At 38.6% G+C, this 23,673-nt stretch overlaps 1 protein-coding gene across 1 annotated transcript; it reads right to left on the reverse strand.

Annotated features, from left to right (window-relative positions):
• Nucleotides 1–19,027: 19,027 nt before the first annotated feature.
• Nucleotides 19,028–19,588, reverse strand: LOC145099519 (uncharacterized). The gene has a single exon (XM_079037087.1). It carries the CDS (start codon nucleotides 19,586–19,588, stop codon nucleotides 19,028–19,030), a length of 561 nt encoding a protein of 186 aa, XP_078893213.1.
• Between the last annotated feature and the right edge of the window lie 4,085 nt (nucleotides 19,589–23,673).

The raw sequence follows: 23,673 nt of genomic DNA on the forward strand, positions 1-23,673 counted from the left end.
GACTGTCCCTGAGTTTGCTAAATGGAAAGAAGCAATAGATAGCGAGATTCAGTGCATGTATGAAAATCAAGTTTGGAACTTGGTTGATATTGTAACAGGTCGAAAGACAATTGGGTGCAAATGGATCTTCATGAAGAAAACGGACATGCATGAGAAAGTACACACATATAATGTGCAATTGGTTGTGAAGGGCTTTACTCAAACTCATAGAGTTGACTATGATGAGACCTTCTCACCAGTAGCAAAGATTAAATCTATAAGGGTTGTGCTAGCCATAACTGTACTTCATGATTATGAAATACAGAAAATGGATGTCAAAACCGCTTTCCTTAATTGGAAGTTGGCTGAAGATGTTTACATGTGTCAGCCAGAGGGTTTTGTCAGTGCAAAGTACCCTAATAGAGTGTGTAAGCTTGAGAAATCCATTTATGGATTGAAACAAGTATCTCGCAGATGGAGTATTTTTTCGATGAGAGTCAAAGAGATTGGTTTTTCGAGAAGCGAGGATGAGTCCTGTGTATATGTCAAATATATTGGGAGTATAGTTAGCTTTCTGGTGTTGTATGTGGATGACATACTTCTCATAGGAAATGACATCCCTACCTTGCAGGAGGTTAAGTTCTGGCTTGGGAAGTGTTTCAATATGAAGGACCTTGGGGAAGCTACCTATATTCTAGGGATCAGGATATTGAGAAACATGAGTAAAAGAATAAATGGACTTAGTCAAAGTACCTATTTGGATAAGGTGTTGAAACGGTTCAACTTGGAGAATTCCAAGAAAGGTGACTTACCTATTCAAAGCAATACCAAGTTGAGTAAGACTTAGAGTCTGAGTACAGAGGCCGAGATAGTAGAGATGAGTCGAGTACCATATGCTTTCTCAGTTGGCACGATCATGTATGTTATGACTTGTAATCGCCATGATTTGGCCTTTTCCTTGAGCATTGTCAGCAGATATCAAGGGAATCCTGGTAAAGCTCACTGTACTGTAGTAAAGAACATTCTTAAGTACTTGTGGAGGAGTAAGGACTGGGTCCTTACCCTCGGTGGGAGTGATGACGTGAGAGTAACAGGGTATAGTGACGCCAGATTTTAGACCGACAGAGATAATTTCCGCTCTCATTCGGGCTGGGTATTTAGCCTTAATGGAGGAGTAATAACTTGGAAAAGTTCCACACGGGATGTTGTAGCTGATTCAACGTGCAAATCAGAGTACATAGCAGCAAGAGAAGTGTCAAAGGAGGTGATATGGCTAAAGAACTTCATCGACGACCTTGGAGTTGTACCAGCAATAAAGGAGCCAATGAAGATTTTCTGTGACGGCGAGAGTGCGGTCACCTTAGCCATGGAACCGAGGGATCATGGAAAATCCAGACACATCGGCAGAAAATATCACTTCATAAGACATCAGATAGAACAAGGACTCCTCGTAGCAAAGAGGGTATCGTCAGAGGAGAACCCAGAAGATCCCCTTATGAAGGGATTGGATAGGGTTAAGCACTTACAGCATGCGAGGAGCATTGGGCTGAAGGATGATACTAGGTTTAATGATTAGATAGCTGTTTAGAAACTTTTAATAGATAAAATGTAATTGACATTTGATGATTAAATAAAAGGAGTTTTATTTATGAGCAAAGTTACTATCTTGTGTCAATTGTTTACGATTGTTTCATTTTACATGTTTTGATTTCCAGAATAATAAGATTATTCATACTATCCATAGTCGATCATTCTTTGGAAGTAGGTATTGAGGCAAGACTGCCATGAATTTGGCTTGTAGATTGTCTAAAGTGTTTAGACATAGCAATAGTTTGCTACAACACTCATGAGTGCTCATAAGGTCTGAGTATTGGACTCAACCCACACTCACATGAATCACTTCATTGAATTTATCACGAGTGATTGTGAGATGATAATATCATATAGTCTTCAAACGGAGATATATGAGTTGTTGACTATGAGTTGGTTGTACATTGAAAGTGCGAAAATGCATCAATAACTTGATGTTATAAAATGTGCTATTGTGTATGATTTAACGACTAGTTAGTACAATCATATAAGTCAAGGTTTATATGTTCCTTTTATACATGGAGGATTAAAAGCGGTATCATGGGCCTCTCGATGATTTTGTTTTGACTTATGTGTCGGGCTCGGTCAGGACTCAATTGAGGTGTTCAATTATGTTCTATGTCAACAAAATCGGAAATCGGGAAACAAATTGTTGAACAATAAGTTTGGTTATGTTCCATCTATTTTTCCGCACGATATCTTGAAGAACAAAGGATTATATGATCCCTTATCTAAAATGGAGCGTCTGAGTTCGACAGCGGCTTTTAAGAGCTATGACTGCTAATTGGGTTCTAAGTCGTACTTGCAATTATAGTTATTAGACTTATCCAAGTGGGAGGCTATTGGATTAGGTGTCTAAGCCCATAACTATAATTGGTATGTACTTGACCCGAGTGTAGCATGGTCTATTTTGGGTTACATTCACCAGAACAATCTGATACGATGGATATTTGAGAAAGATGTTATTTATTATTTATTAATATATTATAAGTATAATATAGTAATTGAGGATTCATATTATTTAATTAGTATTGATCAAGAATTAATTTGGAATTAATATAGTGATCAAAAGAGACTAATTAAATTTATAGGGGCTGATTGTGTAAATCAATGATATATATATATATATATATATATATATATATATATATATATATATATATATAGGTTGGGCTAATAATCCATGATTGATTAGTGATGAGAAAGTGTAAGAATTAGGGTTTACACATAACCCTTTGAATTCTACACTATACATATATATATATATATATATATATATATATATATATATATATACATATATATGTAACCCTTTGGCCTAGAATGAGGACACTAGTGATCTTAGAGATACTATAGCTGATTCTTGAGTGCCTCTAACCTCTGTCTCAAATTCTCCAATTGTTGGTGGTGTTTTGTGAACCATGTGAGGCATCACACTTGAGGTGCTAAGTTCTTAAAGGCTAAATACAAAAAGCTACAACAAAAGGTAATCTTCTAACTAGTTTTATGATTCATATATCAAGTTGTATGCTAGTTTAGGCTTCATGCTTTAGAAAATTGTTTATTGCATGTATAACTAGAGAAAAAAATAGATCCAAAGCATTAGGGTTGTATGTGCACCATAGGGATGTTATAGTGCTCAAAATCCCATTAGGATTGGCTTTATGTCGTGTACATTATCTTTCCAGGAAAGAACAACACTATGGATCTCATGGAAGTCATGTGGCAAGACTTTCGGAAGTTTTCCATCAATTGCAAGCCTCACGAGATATCGAGTCTGGGATTTGGGATTTGACCATTGAACAACTGTACCGGCAAAGGAAAGAACAGATAGCGGTTGACACAATTCCGAAAGAGGTATTTCTATTCTTCAAAACTATTAAGACTTATCGCCTTCCAAACCAGAGATCTTTCGGACCTATTAGGCCATTACCTGAACACATGCTGGCCACCCTACCTTCCAAGTCCATCCATTTGAAATAACATTTGAAGACTACGATTGGGTATAGCCCTACACAATCCACCCCTGTCTCTGTTTAGCCTATCTTGGATGTGGCCAAGCCTGTTCCATATAGTGGTAAGAAAAAGAAGTTTGTCAAGTGAAAGACGTATCCGTCCACACCCAAAGCCAAAAAGAGAACCAAAGTCGATTCTTCTTCTCAACAGGAAGGAAACATAGACATTTCGTCTGACTTTGGCCATCCTCTAACCCCACCCGGCCACTCTTCCGAAGTACCCTTCGAAGTTTCATTACCACAATCACACACTCACACGGAGTCTTCTCATAATCCACCAGCACCTTCCCAACAACGTGCTGCTGGTGTTGAACATAGTTCATTGCACCCCCTCGAACAAACCCACGATTTGATTTGGAAAACCCTCTTCTTTCAACACAAGCATGGTTCGAGATCCATGTCTCGAACCTCAAGCATTATGAAGCAGGAGTTGTTCCTTGTACATCGGATGCCAAAACTAGTCTGGTACCTGGTTCAGGTAGAGGGCGACCATGTTCTAATGATCCTCAGTAGCTAGATTTTGTTAGCAGGGATCATAAAAGGCATCCAGAGCTCACGAGATCCAAGGTTGAAGCAACTCCCATTTCAATGAGAAACAGATCCATCCAAAGTAACTTACCCTTTGTTGCTCCATCTAACGAAGTTGTTGATCAAGAATTTTCCTAAGGTGAAACACTAGACAACATCGTCTCGAACAACCCTCCCAAAATTCAACACTACGACGCTTCCCACCTCGATCCTGATGAATAACATTTAGATGAATTTATGTTCAATGATGATAGTGCTTCTACTGTTGCTCCACCACTGTTTTCCTTCATCTCCCAACAAATCCATCTTCTTCAAAATGAGATTATGATTTTAGGCTTTCCTCCTCTTCTTCCGAGCCTGTTAAACGAAGAGATCAAGATTGATGATCAAGCATAAATTCATCTTGGAGATGAAACAAAGTCTACTGCTCCCAAGCCATAAAATACAGCCACTGCAACTCAACCTGGCCCCTCCGAACCACCAGTAAATTAAGAAGGTGATAAAGCCAAGTCTCAGACCTCCACCTCAGTCATGAGACCATGTCTCTGAAGCTGTCAAGAAGGTCAACTCAATTAAAACCTCTGTGGCCGGACATAACGCGAAGATTGAAGCCAAGGTTTCTAATCTAGACTCCAAGATGGATGTCATTTTACTATCCATGTCTGAAGCCACCAGATCCGGACCCTCGAGTGCAGAAAGAAAAGTCTGGTTCAGTCAAATCATTTCCCTCAGACTCAAGCATACTATTGAGGAAGTTGAACTGAAATACAATGCTAGTCATGACCATTACCTCGACACGATCACCACAATGTTGAAGGTCCATGATGAGATGATCAGTGCTACGAATGAACTGATCAAGCAAATCTACGTCCGCCAAGAGAAGCAAATTCAGCGACTAGAAAAGGAGATCAAGAAGAAAGATGAGATGAACCTAATCATTCAACAAGTTCTTATCAAGCTCTTCAAGGCATGTTGGAATACTGTGGATGTTTCGAACAATAAATTTGATGAGATGCTCTCCATCCTAGGCCAACTCTTCGATCACCTGAAAGCTCAAGCTCCCACAGCTGACGCTTATGATGCCTTAACGTTACAGATAAATTAATATTTTCAGAAGGTATTCGATCGATTCTCAGAACTCAATGAGTCTGTTACGCTTGCATCGGTTTTTGGGTCATCCGCTGCAAGAGGGGGAGAAGGGCCTAGCAAGGGAAGTCAATCCATCCCCTGGAAGCCTGCCTCAGAGTTTCAACTCCGAGATGAAGACTCTGATGATGATTCTTTGCAAGTTCTTATAGGTACTTCAGATGTTGATGACGAGGATGAAGAAGATAAGTACATCACTAATGCTATCATAGGAATTCCAGCTCCAAGTAAGTTCCCAGCCAAAGTGTTATTTGAGAAAAAGCAACGGATATGGTCTGCAGTCTCATGGCCATCATCCCTAGCTGATGTACTTCAAAGAAGCTGTGAAGTGGCAAAAGCAAAAACCAAGCTAACAGTTGATGCCTTCCGAGCCACTCAATCAATGCTACCTCTGATTCTCTCTCCCAGGATAACTCCCATCAATGAAGGCTCTCCTCTTTAGAAACCTGGTGATATTCCTGAAGAGCACTTGACTTCCTCTCCTCCTAAATTCTCCATTGATGAAAGCATGCAAGTCATCTTTGCGGTCATCAACAAACAGCAAGACAAAGGAAAGAAACCCATATCAGAATTCCACAACTCAAAGCCTCATGTTAAAAAAAAAGCAAGTTGGCCTCAGGCCGAAATAGATCAAGCCCTCAAGGAAAGCATCAGAATCCAAGCACTCAAAGATAATCCTCATCCGATGCATGGTATTTCCCCTTTATGTAGAGAAGGAATAAAGCATGACTTGCACAATGTGCCTTTTATATATTACGATCTCCCAAATCAAGATTCGGACCAGACTGATTTCCCTTCTCTCCATACAGCAGGTTCTACACAAAGTTAGCTCCTCTCCACCTGAAAGATGATCCTCAAATGATCATTAGAACTTAAAGAGAATGTTTGAAGATATTCAACTCCAAGAATGCATTATCTCAAAAAGAAGTATGGTCTCGAAAACGAATTACCAATATCTCCTGGTTTCGAAGGAAAGTCTTTAAAAAAATTGACTTGAACTGTATGTTGTACCGATACCACATCTTTTGAAACAAACAAAATCAACTCACCATCACAGATGTTGACTTCCTATAGATCAACCCTAACGACATCCTGACAATAGCTGCACACTTCCCAAGCCACCAGAACGACGACCTCACCATGCTGCCTTGGGTTTTCTCAAAGATTAAGTCGCTGAGTTCTATAGATGCGATTTTGAATTGGCTTACTTGTTCGGAACCGAAAAAATCTTAGCAAAGATTGATTTCTAACTTCTAGCGGTTTAGATATTGGTAGAAGGGCCAATTAATGAACCGGTGCTACGATACGTGTATATGCAAAGGAAAACGAACAAGGACTGCTTTCGAGTCCTTGATAAGCACCTCGTTCCTTCTAAATCTATTCAAAAGTTTTTCAAAAATGCAACAACATCAGATGCCCATGCACTTGTTAAGACCAAGTTCATTAGTCAAATTCAGTGGTATCATGAAGTCAGAGATTGGTTGTACCGGGTATATGTGTTTATCAAGGGAGAATCGAACTAAGCTGACTAGATTACTAAGTTCACTTGGGGAGAGATTTTTGGAACCTAAAATTGAACCTCTAGCAATCATATGATTTGAAGTCAGTCTTGAGTCCGAGATGTGTTGTGGTACGAGATGAGTATATGGTTCGAAATGGAGTTAGTGTCCAATGTAAAGCATGTTCTGATATTAAGCAAGGTCTGAGATCAAGTGTCTGTTCATGTATTTATTATTCTTGTCATTTATGTGACTTGACATTTCATAGGACTGAGTGTTTTTGTAACTTTGGATAATCAGTTTTCAGAAGTACTTTATTATCCAGTCCTTTATTTGTTTCACTAGATTGTATGATGTACCTCCTTTTCCTATATAAGGAGTGTTTTAATGAAAAGAATATTACAGATTGATGTTATAAAGATAGCTATGCTTACATTTACTTCACTTTCACTCTTCTCTAAAATCAAACTCTTTCAAAACATTCTACTTGCTCATTTATTGTCTTTACTTTGATTATACTCATAGTTCTTCAATTATTACTTGAGTACTTTGTTGAATTCTGTCTTCAATCTCGACTGGTATTACCAAACTTGACTGGAACATCTAATTAAAAGAAGACATTGATCTTAAGGATTAACTCAAGGTTTAAGTTTTTCAAACTTGTCCCTGCCAATCATTTCCTTATTCTCACACATATGTAATCTTTTATATGCAATTTGCTATATAATATACACCACGAAAATTGCTAGGGATTCACCACCATCGAATTTGCTAGGGATTCATCACCATCAAATTTGCTTGGGATCCACAACCATTGAATTTACTAGGGATTCGTCACCACAAAATTTGCTAGGGAATCACCACCAGGGAATTTGTGAGGATTCATCACCACGGAATTTGCTAGGGAATCACTACTACGGAATTTACTAGGAAATCACCACCATGGAATTTACTAGGGGTTCACCATCACGGAATTTGCTAGGGAATCATCGCCACGGATTTTTCTAGGGATTAACTTCAACAGAATTTGTGATGGAAGAACTACCACGGAATTTGTGATGGAATCCTAGTACAGAATAAACAACGGAATACCATCTACCACACATTTCATTATGTTGTCAGAATTGCGACGGAATGATTGCTTCCCTAGCAAACGTTGTAAGGTCCTTGATGGAAGGATCTTCACCAATGATCAATCAAGAATAAGAAAACAAAGAAGAAATGGAGTAGAAGAAGAATGAAATTGAGCTTGCATACGATTAATCACTTGAAATCATCTGATACAACTCAGGGGCCGAAAACTAGTGAAAGTACAACTGTTACACAAGCCTGACAACTTGACATGTATATATACTAACAAGGACCGAAAATAGTTTTCGGTTAGCAGACCGAAAACTGGTTTTCGATCACACCTTGACAAAAAACTTTCCTAGACCGAAAACATCAAACATACTCAAAACAACTCCAAAATACATTGACAAATACCCTATCTAATCCATACATTGATGCCTAGCTCAAACCATATATATATATATATATATATATATATATATATATATATATATATATATATTGGCCCTTCAATCTCCCCCTTGGTTTGGGGCTAGCATGTTTTAGTCTTTATCAACCACCAGCACGTCTGACCTTCCCATAGCTCCATTCCACATCTCCTTTTCAATAATATCAGCAACCATGGCAGTGTATTCCTTAGCAGCAGGCTCAAAAATGTCTTCAGCTACCACGATCTGATGAATAGAAAGCTGATGAATATCCCACTTCCCAAATTGTAGCAGATCCCTCTTGTCATATAGACGAATGCATCCATTTTTAAGTTTGATGACAGCAGAAGCTGTAGTTTCATCAAATACCCAGTATAGCATGGATTGTAGAGATCCATGTGGATGGTCTTAAAGGATAGAGATCTGCTATACTTTATTAGTAGCGGGCCACATCACATTCCGAAGAGGCTGGTTGGTTTTGGGATCAATGACACTTGGGTGTACTTTGATGATTGACTCTACAGTCTTCATTGAAGGAAAGCCCATTGCCACTTGACCTTCTAAAAATAACCTGAACTGTGTCGCCTTGGGATCATTTGTTGGATTTGGAAAAGGAGGCTTAGATAATTCCGTAAGATCAACCCTGGTCCAAGAGTGGAATTCGTGAGCATCTTTATACAATTCAGTATTTCCACTCTTTCTTCTTACAATCTACATTTTCTGAGGGTCATGGAATCCCCATGAGATAATCCCAGACCTATCACCATAAACGTCTTTGAAGCAATTTTCTCCAAGATCCGTAAAGGTAATGTTTGGTTGATCCACGGCAGCATTCTGATCCGAGTTTCTCTTGAACAAAAATTGACCCTTCTCAGCAGACTTGGCTAGTTTAGCACATTTTAATGCCATGAAACTTGGAGCCTGGACTGGTTCTTTGTCAAAACGATTGACAACCGTGGTTGTTCGTGTAGGAGGTGGAACTACGGGAGCGTCTTGATTTGAAAGATAGATTCTTGGCTCATTGACAGATGATTTGAATTTGTCACCAAATTCTCTTTCCAGTTTCTTCTTCAAATCATAGTAGCTGGCGATCAACAAACCAAAATGCTTTTGAAGATCGGTGATCTGCTTTGTTTTCTCAGCTTTATCTTCATGAAGATCAGCAACTTGAATATTGAGCTTGGCATTCTCAGTTTAAAGGTCTTCAACCTTGATATCAAGCTCAATATTTTACTGGATCAACACACTGATCTCCTTTCTCAGCTCAGGCACTGAGACGTCATCATCCCTAGATATACCTTCCTCAAATGATATTCCTTTTCCGCGTGAGGAGTTAGTTGGACTTGATGGCTAGGACAAATGAATAGTTAGTCTTTCAGAGACAGTATCATGATATGGCATTGGAGGAGACGATCTAAGGCCAGCAGTCGAACCATCATCTTCATAGATGGAGCTGGGATTCTCTTGAATGGGCATAGATGAAGATGGAGCAAATGTTGTAGATGAAGGAGTCTCTGTGGTTTGAATTGGGTCAGGAAAAACTAGTCTCACCCTTGGATCAATTCTGCGTCTTTTCATCGGGGACTGGGATATCAGGTCAAACTGGGTATCACTTGTATTTGGCTCAGATGTAGGAACCACATTATCAAGGGGAGGAATCCCTGATGATGTCTCTATATGAGTTGAAGAATCAGACGCTTGATCGGTAACCGGGGGCTCAAGTTCTCGAACGTCAGCTTTCTCCCTTATCTCCGGTGTTGGATTGGCACCATCATTGATATCATTGAGGAAGTCATCGAGGTCTTCATTTGGAAAAGGGTGCTCAAGTCCAGTAAACTGCATCGAAATATCATCTTTGTCGTAACCGGACATATCAAGATTTTCATACTCATCCTCTTCTCCTCCTTCAGTCTCATCACCTTCTTCTGTAGTTCCCTCATTGAAGTTACTTTAAACCGCCACGTTTGTGAGATCATGCTCTTCAGCAACAATGGTGGATGGAGTAACATTTTCAACCTCATGGTCTGAAACGGTGATAACATCGTCATTCACATCAGCACGTTCAGACGATGCTTGATCAGTTGACATTTGTTCAGACAACCCATGGGATTCTGAAGAGTCTGACAGCTCTATAAACATTCCAAATTTCACGAGAGCCTGCCTCCCATGAAACATTATTTTCCCTTTATGGTTCTGCTTGATTAGGCTCACAATGTTTGGTCCAAAGGCTTTCATGTCAAGTATTTCTCCTGTCTTGACCAGATCGGGAAATAGGTTGTTGATGAAGATTTGAATAAGTCTTGGATACAACAGGAATTGATCCTTCGACTTCTTGTTAGCATTAGAAACCATCTCTTCCAAAATAAACCTTGAGAACTTGAAGTCAATTCCGACAGCCAATGCAACGATCGCCTGAGTATTTCTCGAGGATATTTCGTCTGAACCACCCTTTCTCCCAGATATGCAATTGACAAAAACATGGGCTAGAAAGCTCTAGTAAGGAGGTAACAGCTTCTTTAGGGTTGGTGGAAAGACTCCCTCCTATCCCATCTTCTCGATATACTCATCAACAATTCTTAGATCAATAGCAGTCGAGTAAGCAGCTTGATCATCAATCTTCAAGATATCTCAAATGAATTCCTCAGAGATAACAACTTCGCGTCCCCTGATAGAAGCTTCAATCCTCACTGATCCATTGTCTCCAGTCTTGACACTTGCATATCTCCAGAATTTGTTGATCAGGTTCAGATAAATGATGGGGTTCCATGTAAGTGCAGTTGAGATGCAGCACTCCCTTAGCATATACATCATTGATTTGAACTCGTTGTGTGCTGTAGGAGGATCATCAAGAAGAATGGACACATTGTGACTTTCTGCAACTTTGAGGCTTGCCATTTTATCTGCACAAAACAAGCCAAGTGAGAAAACATTTGATTATAACAATTTAAAATTATTTTCTCAATTAAATCCAGAAATATTGGCCATTTAAATTGAATTTTATTAGACAAAACATGGGTTTTCGGTCAAGACAGTTAGACCGAAAACTCATGGACCGAACACAGTGACGACCGAAAGCTAGTCAGAACCGAAAATGGCTTAGATGAGCTGGTTTGACCGAACACAGCTTCGACAGAAATTCGTCTGAGCCGGCTTGACCGAGAACGGCTCAGCTTGACCGAAATCCGGTAAGCCGATGGACCGAAAACGGCTTCGACCGAAAACTCGCCGATAGTTCATGTTTTCATGATTTTTCCACGATTTCACGGTCGATTCTCGGTAAAAATTACATGAGCATGGTCGGAATGTGCATACTTTCAAGAAAAACAGGTTGATTTGAGAAAATAACACTAAAATTTTTCGATGGTTTGAGAGAACACTAGAGGTTTTCGGTCAGAGAAAGAGAAATGAGGGAAGAACTGATTTCAAGGTTTCTTTTTCCTTATATACCTGGCCCAAACCCAGTTCTTCACCCATGGGCTGATCCCAATTTCAATTAACATTAAGCCCATTACTTAAAAATTTCAAAAATAAATCATTTTAAGGATTAACTTCAATATAAAATAAAATAAAATAAAATAAAATTTTCTAAATTTTACCAATCCTAAAAATTTAAAAACTTAAAATAAAATAAAAAACATTTTATAAAATTTATCAAACCTAAAAAATGAAAATAAAATAAAATAAAAATACTAAAATACTAATTCAAACTATATTTAATCCTCTATCTTGAAATTGATCAACTTTTTGTTATATGGGATCAAAGTTGTTAGACAATCATTTTCCATTTATCAGTACCTCTCCTTTCATGAATAGATCTGGTCGATCGTCGGTATTGTGGTCCACTTAAACACGAAAAATTATGATATATTTTAGGAATGCTATCAGTGACAGGACAGATTGATCCTAAGTTACTAGATAAAAATTCTTACGAACCATTTATCTGACGACGACCAAGGATATTGTTGTCCACCTAAATTGAGCAGCGAGATCTACAGACAATCTAGAAGTGTTCAATTTTTGATGTACTAGAACATGTTTCCCGCTTCCTGACATACCCTAATAATCAAGAACTTCTGAGATACTCCTTACTTTAGGTGAGCAGACTATTATTCAGAAAGAGGATAGATTTAGAATGCATATGATGTACACCCAGGTCAGATCCTTCAATCATGCAAAGAGTGAAACATATGACTGACTAGAATTTCAGAGGGATTGAGAAGTAGAAGGTTGCATATGTTGTGTACCAGGTTGGATTATGAATCACGGAAAGGAGACAACATATGGCCAACAGGTAGAAAGAATAGCATTGATAGAAGATACAGAGAGACAGATTTGCATATGTTGCAGTCCAGGTCGGATCTTTCGACCACACAGAGGAGGCAACATATGACTAACAGTAAGAAAGAAAGAAAATAATTTTCTATAGACCTAATTTACCAGAATTCCCCAGTCGCCCTATCAATACCGGAATTAAGGAAAGAATCCGTACATCGAGGAAAAGTTAAACCATAGTTCTAGATACGGGTTCTTTAATGTGACTGGTGGATTCTCATGTATATCTCCCTGATCAACCTACCCAAGCGTCGTATTGTCACGCTAAACGGAACTATCTAGTTCAAGATTTGTCAAGTCTCTAGATTCCTTAAGTTCATCTGAGCCTAGTCAAGTCCATTAAACTTTTTGTGCCTACCAGCGCATCGAACACATAGCCTAGACAATTGAGCTTTGGTACCTTACACAGATTCAAATTGCCTGTTATCACTTGTTGATATCACGTCCCATCACATCACTTTTCAAAAATATTTTTGATTTTTCTGTTTTTCTAATGTTTTTGGAATTCCTGATTTTCTATTGTTTTTGGATTTTTAATTTTCTAATTTTTGTTTGGTTTTTGTTTATTTCTCCCCCTAAATTTGTGCATGGGCTTGAATGAAATTAAAATGTGCAAATTTAAATTAACCTAAAAAAAATTAATCCTCAAAGCGAATCATTTTCAAAAAGTTTACCAGCACATCGAATCGATCTTTGTTAAACGGCTTGGTGAATAGATCTGCCACATTATTATTAGTGTGAACCTGTTCTAGCCGAATGAGCGAGCGCTCATAACAATCTCTGATAAAATGAACTTTGATGTCGATGTGCTTGGTTTTTTAGTGTTGGACCGGATTTTTAGCAATTTGGATCGCAGCCTCATTATCACAGAATATAGGGGTTTCTTGAAAATTCAAATCGTAATCCAACAGCTGATGTTGGATCCATATAACTTGAGAACAATAGGCAGACGCAGCTACATATTCTGCTTCTGCTGTTGAGGTCAAGACAGTATGTTGCTTCTTGCATTGCCAAGACACCAACCTTTCTCCGAGAAATTGACATCCGCCTAAAGTCGATTTCTTGTCAAGCTCGCAACCTACATAATTGCTATCTGCAAAAGCATAAAGATTAAATTTGGAATTTTTCGGATACCAATGACCCAGTTTTGGGCTGCCTTTGAGATAATGAAAAATCCTTTTAACAAAAATAAGATGAGGCAGCTTAGGATTAGCCTAGTAGCACGCGCATTGACAGACCGCAAACATGATGTATGGGCGACTTGTAGTCAGATACATCAGCGATCCAATCATCGATCTAAGTAGGTTTGATCTATGGATTCGCCTTCAAGATCAGGAGTCAGCAGTGGTCTCTCCGCCATGGGCGTCAAATCAGGTGTAGCGTCTCTGAACCCGAACTTCTCAAGCATATCGTCCACATATTTGGCTTGATGTATCAGGATTTCGGCTGAACATTGTTTGAGCTGAAGCCCAAAAACATGGTCATTTCTCCCAATGAACTCATCTCGAACTGCTTTTTCATGACGTCCTCGAACTCCTTGCATAGCTGAGGACTCGTAGACCCGAAAATGATATCATCCACGTATATTTTGACAAGAATCTGGTCTACACCGACATGCTTGATAAATAGGGTATGATCGATAGTTCCACGGGAATAGCCATGGTCGAGCAAGTGCTATGTGAGGGTTGCATACCAGGCTCTGGGAGCTTGATGCAGCCCATACAAAGCCTTGTCTAACTTGTAGACATGGTTAGGAAGTTTTGAGTTAACAAACCCAGGAGGTTCGTCAGCATAAATCTCCTTCGTCACCTTGTCGTACAGGAAAGTCGTCTTGACATCCATTTGATATACGATGAAGTTCATGTAGGAAGCATAAGCGAGGAAGATATGAATAGCCTCCAAGCGCACCACCGGAGCATTGACTTCTGTATAATCAAGACCCTCAATTTGTCTAAACCCACGGACCACCAATCTCGCCTTATTACGGACAATGACACCCGAATCATCTTGCTTGTTCTGAAACACCCATCTGGTGTCAAGAGATTTCTTGCCTTTAGGCAGCTCCACCAACTTCCAAACCCCGAGCGTTTCGAATTGATTGAGCTCGTCATGGATGGCATCTACCCAGTTGGGCTCATTCAAAGCCATATCGATGTTCTTGGGCTCTATTTGAGAAATGAAGCAAGAATAGAGACATGTGTTGACGTCTCTACTCTGGCTTCTCGTTTGAACTCCGTCACCCAACTGGTCAATGACGTTTTCTATCGGATGATCACACTGTATGCAAGAGGGGACTTCGTGACTGATGTCATTGAATGAGACGGGAAGATTATGAATATTAATAGCTCCGTCATGTGCTGAAGAATCCATGGTAGATGTACTAGCTTCGTGTGGTGAATTTGCTACAAACTCATCTTCGATCTGTTTGGAAAAGAGAAGTTCCATTAAATTTTGAGTGACAACAGAAGCATCTTGGTTCATGAACTCTCTTTCAACTGGAGTTAGAGGAGTAGCGTCAGCATCTGGAGCAGATTGTTTTGTTGAGGATTCAGGAGAAGCAATTAGAACAGTAGACACCACCAGAGGATTAGAAGAAACCAATGGTGGTCTGTAGACAACCTCTTCATCTTCATCTTCAATTATATTCTTCGAGCCAGAGGTAGCCCCAGCTTGGTTATCAGACGACACACTAAAGGATTTGAATAGAGATGTGTAGTCAAATACCCAATCAGGACCCACCCTAGCGTCTGTCTCATTCTCTTCAAGCTAGCGAACATTGAAAGACTCCACGATTTGCTTCATCTTCTTTTTGTATACCGGTAAGCAGTACGAGCAGCATAACCGACAGAATAGCAATCATTAGATTTAGCATTGAACTTTCGGTTGGATTCCATGTTGAGAAGGGTGCAAGGACAGCCAAATACTCGAAAAATGGCTGACATATGGCTTGTGTCCAAAGAGAATCTCATATGGTGTTTTCATCGGGTCTTTGTTGATCAGGACACGATTTTGAACATAACAAGTTGTGTTGATCGCCTCCGCCCAAAAGAAAACTGGAAGCTTAGAATCACAAAGCAGCATCCTTGCGGCGTCTTGTAATGTCTGGTTCCTCCGCTCAGCAACACCATTCTATTGTGGTGTCCGGATAGAGCTAAATTGACGCACGATCCCTTTCTCAGCGCAAAAATGATCAAGAATAGCGTTCTTGAACTCTGTTCCATTGTCTATACGAAGCTCATTCACTTGGTTGTTGGTTTGGTTCTTGATCATCACAATGAGCTTCCTGATAAGATCGGCGATCCAAGCTTTTTTCGACAGAAAGAATACCCACGTGAAACGAGAGAAATCGTATATCACAACGAGACAATACGAATTTTGGTTGATGCTGAGGATGTTTACCGGACCAAAAAAAGTCCATATGCAACAATTGGAGCACCTGACTGATGGAGTTGACCTACTTTGGCAGATGTGGTTTCCGATGGTGTTTGCCTTGAGCATAGGAAACACAATTTTCAAAGGTAATAAAATCTCTGACAGGCAGACCGCAGACCATCTTGTTCTTAGCAAGACGATTCATATTCTTTGCATTTGCATGGCTAAGTCGACGATGCCACAACATTGCATTTTGTTCTAAGACTTTGGAAAAGAGACAAGTGACTTCATCGGGTACATTCTTGTTCATGTCGATAATATAGACATTCCCATCCCGCTTTGATTTTACGAGAATACACTCCTCCGGGATGACAATGCCCGGCTTTAAGATTAGACATTCTTTATCAGTGAAGTGTGTTGAGTAGCCCTTGTCACAGATTTGAGAAACGCTCAGTAGACTATGCTTCAGCTCGGGAGAATAATTGACATTCTCAAAACTGAGCACTCCGTTTGACACCGTTCCCTTCTGCGTTATCTTTCCGCCTTCTCTGCCAGCAAAGGAGACATATTCCCCATTAAATCTCTTAATGTCGCGCAGTTGGGAGATATCTCCAGTCATGTGTCGGGAGCAGCCGTTGTCGGCATACCAAGGTCTGACGATATTCCTCCACAACTGTCCCTGCACGATGAGCGGAATTATTTAGATTTAGGGACCCAGCTCATTACAATCCTGGGTTGACCCTTAACTTTCACAGATTCATTTTTCAATTTTACTTTGATTTTTCTTTTTCAACAGATATAGATGAGGATGATAACTCATCAGATTTTAATTTTGGCATCCATTTATATTTAGGTTTTGAAACAGTTTTCTTTTCAGTTTTCTTTGAGAAGGTGGATTTTCTACTCGAAGAGTTTGAAGATCCAGACCTACTCTTTGACGAAATCGACTTTGGCATAGCTTGGGTCAATTTTGGTAAACTGTTTGTGAATTTATTGAAAACCCGTTTGTTCTTTTGAAAACATGCCATTTTCTTGTTTTGATTTGTTTTCCGGTCATCATCTCGAGAGCAGGTTCTGGAGGATTTTCTACTTAAAGATCGTCCTCTAGACTCATTCTCTCCCCTTTTTGACATGTGATGCACAAACATCCGGTTTAAACAATTTCTAGCAATATGATCAGCAGTACCACAATTGAAGCAAATTTGTTTATTATCATTTGATTGAGTACTGCTCTTGTCAGATTTCTGGGTTTTATTATCTTTTCTAGCATGTTCACATTTGCAAGAACAAGTACTAGATTGTGTAGCAAACGTGGAATATGTAGAAGCATTCAAATTAGATTTAGCAATTTTATCAGAAACAACACCATTATTTTCAAAATTATCAGTGTGAAACAACACACCACCAGAAACAAAAACTTTAGTGTTTGAATTTAACACAAAATTCAACACAAAAATTGGACATAGAATTATTCGACTCAGACTTTTTAGCTTCTTGCTCCCCCTGAACTACTGACTTATCTGCACTTGAGGTAGAAATGTTAGTATCCAAGATTTTATCAATAGACCGTGTTGGTTGTTCAGAAGCTGACTTCCCATAAACCATGAAAGGTTCTCTGTTAATTTCTTCTTGAGACAAAGGAATAGCAGTGTAATTATGATTGAAGGTAGGGGTGACACTCTCAAATCTTAATCCTACTTTTATCTGATTACCACAAGTAATATCCTTCCATTGCATTTGTCCTTCTATCATTCTTGCAACTACTTCACTTGACCCATCGAATTTGTTAAAAATAAATTCAGCATTTTCAAGACGATTTTTCAATGTGTCAAGTTCAACGGTTACAGCAACAAATTTTCTTTTGAGGTGATCATAGTTCTCGCATTTGTTGCTGTAATCCTCTTGCAGTTCATTAAAGTCCTTTGTTTTATTTTCTAATTGTGTCTTTAAAGGCTTTTGATATTCCGTAAGTGTTTAACCCTCATATTTAAGGTCCTCGTTCTCTCTCTTGATTAATTCAATTTGGTCTCGCAAAAAATTAATAGTTTTAATACAAGATTGAAAGCAACCAAATTCACTAACCTCGGTTTGGCAGGCTCTGGAGTGGTTTGCACCAAGAATGCAAATTGAAGATTCATCATTTCTTCTTTAGGATCCTTCTCTGTTCTTCTTCCACACCATTCTTGATCTAGGCAAGATATGCATTTTCAGGTCCTGAAATATTCAGAGCCTGAACTTGGTCTTCCCAATTAAAGGATTGAGCCACCATCGCCAAGTTAGCAGTCTGATTGCTTAAAGAAGATCCCTTGTTGACATAGGTCACCGGCACCATGGTTCCTTCAGAATTCTCTCTTCGATCTGGTTTTGGACATTCCCTTGCAAAATGCCCAGGCTCATGGCAGTTGTAACATCGCAGTTTTCCTTTGTTGAATCCCACTTTCTTGTCAGAATTCACACTCCAATTGTTCTTTCCTATTTTCTTGGAGAACTGCTTTGCCCTGAAAACTGCCATAGCCATCTACCATGTAATGTCCATCTCTTCCACATCCTCAGGATGGATCTGGTCTAGGTCAGCAAATGAGAGTTTGTGGGGAGAGTTTTCCGGCCACAAAAGCGTTGTAGCAGTTTACCAAACCAGTGGCGAGGGCTAGATTTTCTTCCTTTTCTTTTAAAGATGATACTTGAGGACTGATTCCATTAGATTGAACTGGTTCAGGTGTGCATGAACCAACACTAGAACCAAATTTTTGAGCTAAAGTTTGAGGTTGAGGAACTTGAATGTGTTGCATTTGAGGTGTAACGTATGAGGTGGGCTGATGAGTTATATAGGGTTGAACTTGAGGAATATGAACTTGAGGAGCTTGAGGAGTAGAAAACCTTGAGAAAGCAGTGTTCTTGATGGTTTGGATCCCAAGATTTGTTATGGAGTATGAATTGACATGGTTAATCTCCCTTTGCTTATCATCGAGATCACAAGCCTTGATGATCGCCATCATTTCTGCCAAACTCAAACGGTTCAAATCTCGGGTCTTCTTAATCACTGGACATTCATATCCCAGGATTTTAGCTAAGAGTTCAGTAGCTTTTTGTTGATCTCGGATCTTGTAACCATCACACCAGCAGAGCTCATTTCTGTGGTGAGTGTGATAAACCTTTGCAACTGATTCTCAAGTGTTTCTCCCAAGACATAGTTAAACATATTGAACTTTTGTCGCAGCATGTCTTGGCAACTCTGTTTCATGTCTTCGTTGCCTTCATAGACTTCTATCAGTGCTTCCCATAAGGCCTTTGTTGATGTATACTCACGGAAACCTTGAGCGATTTCCGGAGATAATGCCATGGTAAGTGTAGCAAGAGCCTTTTCATGCTCCTCAACTCTCTCAAAATCATCATCAGTGTAGTTCTCAACTTGCTTATCAGTTATGGTTCCATCTTCCAATGTAGTTGTAATGCGGATTGGACCTCTGAGAATGCTTCGCCATATCTTAAAATCCTTCATTTTGATGTACTTTTCGATCCGATATTTCCATTCTGGAAATCCTTCCGCAGATAACAGTTGTGGAATTCGAGAAGTGGTTCCCATAATCGCATCTAATTCATGGTGAGCTGACATGCTTTGAGATTCCATTTTTTTTGTTTTTGATTTTTGTTGTTTTTGTTTATTTTTTAAAAAAATAACTTGAAAATCAAATAAAATGATCAATTAAATAAGTTTTCAGTTTCTGAATGATAAGAGTTTTCGGTTTATGAAGGATCAAGGGTTTTCGGTTATTATGATAAAGGGGATTTTTGGTTTCTGAAGATTCAAGAGATTTCAATCGAAGAACAGTTTTCGATTTCTGAAGATTCAAAGGTTTTCGGTTGAAGAACAGTTTTCGGTTTCTGAAGATTAAAATGTTTTTGGTTGAAGAACAATTTTCGGTTTCAGAAGATTGAACCGAAAACTAACAGTTTTCAAGGAAAAACTCAAATTTTCCATTCGATTTTGATTTTCACACACTTGAAACCTTAGACACAGCTTCCAAACAGCTTAGATCTGAGCAGAAATCAATTGAAAATATGTTTTCGGTTGATGAAGTTCAAACCGAAAACACTAAGATTTCAACTGAAAAGCTGAAATCCAAGCAAATCTCTATTCCACACTATGCAAATTGTGATCTGATCTTCAAAACTCGAGCAAAAACAAGCTTCAAAAGACCGAGAACTTGTAGAACATGACTGTGAAGCAGAAAATTAAGTAAACACACTTCATTAACACCGGTTTGAGCTCTGATACCAATTGTAAGGTCCTTGATGGAAGGGTCTTCACCAATGATCAATCAAGTATAAGAAAACAAAGAAGAAATGGAGTAGAAGATGAATGAAACTGAGCTTGCATACGATTAATCACTTGAAATCGTCTGATACAACTCAGGGGCCGAAAACTAGTGAAAGTACAACTGTTACACAAGCCTAACAACCTGTCATCTATATATACTAACAAGGACCGAAAACAGTTTTCGGTTAGCAGACCGAAAACTGGTTTTCGGTCACACCATGACCAAAAACTTTCCTAGACCGAAAACATCAAACATACTCAAAACAACTCCAAAATACATTGACAAATATCCTATCTAATCCATACATTGATGCCTAGCCCAAACCATATATATATATATATATATATATATATATATATTGGCCCTTCAAACGCTCGCTATGGGGTTTTTTGGGACGCAAATCGGCCGTTGCGAATTCCATCGCTATTTGTCTTTTGCAACGAAATTTCAGCTTTTCGCAGCAGATTTCTTCCGTAGCAAAATCATGTTTTTCTTGTAGTGTAATGCCCCGTGTTTCCGTCTTTCATCTGTCTCACAAAATCAACAAGGGTTGCTCGTTAACGAATCATCGTCTCTCCCCTCCTTATCGATCTCTCCTCTCATCACCAATCTCTCCTCAACCATTTTGTTTAGTGATATGGGCATATTTAGTCATATAGATTGATGCATTATCTTAATACATTATGTTGTCTTTGTCTTAAATATTGAACAAAAGGTACTTAATTAGTGTAAAATTTGATTTTCAACAACATAGACATGCTCAGGAGGAAAAGGAAGCAGAATTGGCAATTGGAAGCTTGGATATTGGATTTTGAAGAGAGAAGATAAAAATGCAGAAGAACACGAGGCGTTAACCTCACCAACACGACGTGTTGTAATGAAATAATCCCGACAAAAGAGTGCCTTGTCGTACACAAGTTATTAATGATAAACACGACGTGTCGATTCCAAAAGCACGACATGTTGCGCATATTTACGAAATCTATTTAAGGATCGTTTCTGTTCAAAACCCTAATGGAGATTGGGAGTTTTTATTGACTTTTGGAGGCTAGTGACATCCCTAGGAGTTGTAGAACTCAGAATTCGACAAGAGGCTTTAAATTGAAGAGATCTAAGGCAAAAATGATTAGTAACTTACTTAATTCTTTTGTTTACATTGTGTTTGCATTGATGAATTTCGTTTTTATGCTTGTTTCAGCTAAAGTCATGGACTAAACACCCTACTTTTGTTTAGAGTAGAGGATCTTATGATTAGGGTTTGAATTAATGGCTTTGGATTATACTGATTTAATTATTTATCATGTAAGCTTTTTAAAAGAACCTTATGTGTTAATGGCAATTATTTTCTGTTGATTAATGAGTTATATAGATTGCATGAACATTTTTCTTAATTTCTAATCTCTTATGATTTTGTGAAAACAAGATTATAAGCCTAGTGTTGTGAGCATAACCTAGGGTTAATTAGAAAACAAGTAAATTAATGTGTGAGCATGTATGATGAACAACCATATATGAGTTAATTGAACGAACCAATTTAATTAACTTCTATTACAAGTCTTGCTTGATTCGAATTGAACACTAGTAACCTCTTTAATTTAATCACTTGATCACTGCTTGAATTGATTTGTTTGCTAAAGGATTAGTAATAGTGAACATGAACCTAATCACATTAGAAATCAGTAATTGATGATATACAAATCCATTGCACTTGCCACAAAAACAACCATAGGAATAAGTGAATTGAATCTAAATGGAAGTCTCTTTAATATTATTGAATCTTTTTGTCTTTTGTTCCTCTTTCTAGTTGTTAATTGTCCGTGTATAAGTGTTTAAGTAATTGTTTAAGTTTCTAGTCTTGTAAAACAAAAGAAAAACCCCTCTTTAATTTATTGTTTAAATTAGATAATATTAGTAGTAACTTTGATTGTTTATCGTTCCCTGTGTTTGATACCCTACTTACCTTCACAAACTGCTAATCGATAGGTATACTAGCTTTCGTGTGTTTGTTTTTGTGTTTAAGTTAGCTAGGATTAAAACTAGAACATTCCACACGTATCAAGTTTTTGGCGTCGTTGCCGGGGAACGGTTCTAAATAGTTAATTTTATTTTCTAGTGTTATCGATCCTTTGTGTGAGATTTATCTCATATAAAGTTACAGTTTTTCTGCCTCAATTTTCGTTTCTCTTTTTCTATTTTAATGATTGAACATGCAGTGGTCAAATCTGAACACGACATGTTTAACGTATTTCAAGTTTTTGTTTTTATCGGTTTTATTCATTTTACACGTAATTTTCTTTTTTTCAGTTAGTTTATGACCTGGAGCAATGATTCTACAGTAGTTCCATCATTGGAAGATCCGGAATCAATCTTGCATGAAAAGAAAGGCAAAGCAATCGGGGAATGTCACACCCCCGAACCAGACGGCGGAAACGTCCGGGGGCTGTCGTGACTCAATTGAATACCATAACATTGAATATATATGAAACATAACAACATTCGTCACCATTCATCAACATAGTACAACCAGTAGTGTTTACATATCATACATTGTTTAAACATTACATTTCCCAAAAATTAATTTGTTCAATTCATACAAAAATAAACTGCAACCGTCACTGAATATGATTTCCCTTGATTCACTGGTTCCCTGAGAATACAAGTATTTTGAAAAACGTCAACATATGAAATGTTGGTGAGTTCATAAGTAGTGTTTGAAATCGAATGTTTGTATTGTTTGAAGAACCACCAGAAAATCCGATATTTTCTGAAAAGATAAGCTTTTGAAAACATTTGTGAAGATCCATAGGTATGCTTGTTTGTTTCTATACTTGTAAAAAAAAAATGTTCATTGTAAATGTATGCATTTCAAATTTGTAAGTATTGAAAACCCTAGGAAAACCCGATGTTCTCCTAGTTCCTTGAATTACGTGATGTTACATTGAAACCATTGCATAGCGTATAGTGTCAGTCCCAGGCGACGTTGGAAGGTTCTCGAGCAGGATTATTTACTACAAACCCGCGTTACACAAACGCCCAGTTTATAGTTATACTAACGACTCCGAAGGCGTCGTCAGTACTAATCGCGTTATCCAATCGCCCTGACTAGGTGTAGTCCCACATCCGAAGAGAAAGAGGTCACGAAGACCCCGGTAACTCCATTAGCCGGTTGGGGATAAAATGTACGAGGGGTCCCCGACCCGCCTCGCATGAAATGTAGACTTTACTAGCAATACCAAAGGACCCTTGGGGACCAGTAGTATACAAGCCATTGAAAGTCCATTTACGTTGTGTCGGATCGGTAAAACCCAACACTTCGTAAAAAAAATGTCTTCGGGCCTTAAGATCAGGTCATTGGGCTAGCTAGGCTCAACGAACAAGATTTTACACTTGTGGG

Source organism: Lactuca serriola, chromosome 4, assembly GCF_051521515.1.
Source record: "Lactuca serriola cultivar US96UC23 chromosome 4, Lser_US96UC23_V15, whole genome shotgun sequence".
Lineage (NCBI taxonomy): Eukaryota > Viridiplantae > Streptophyta > Magnoliopsida > Asterales > Asteraceae > Lactuca > Lactuca serriola.

What these genes read in the sequence shown, in the direction of transcription:
- LOC145099519 (XM_079037087.1), bottom strand. Translation starts at nt 19,588, where the DNA reads ATGGAATCTCAAAGCATGTCAGCTCACCATGAATTAGATGCGATTATG.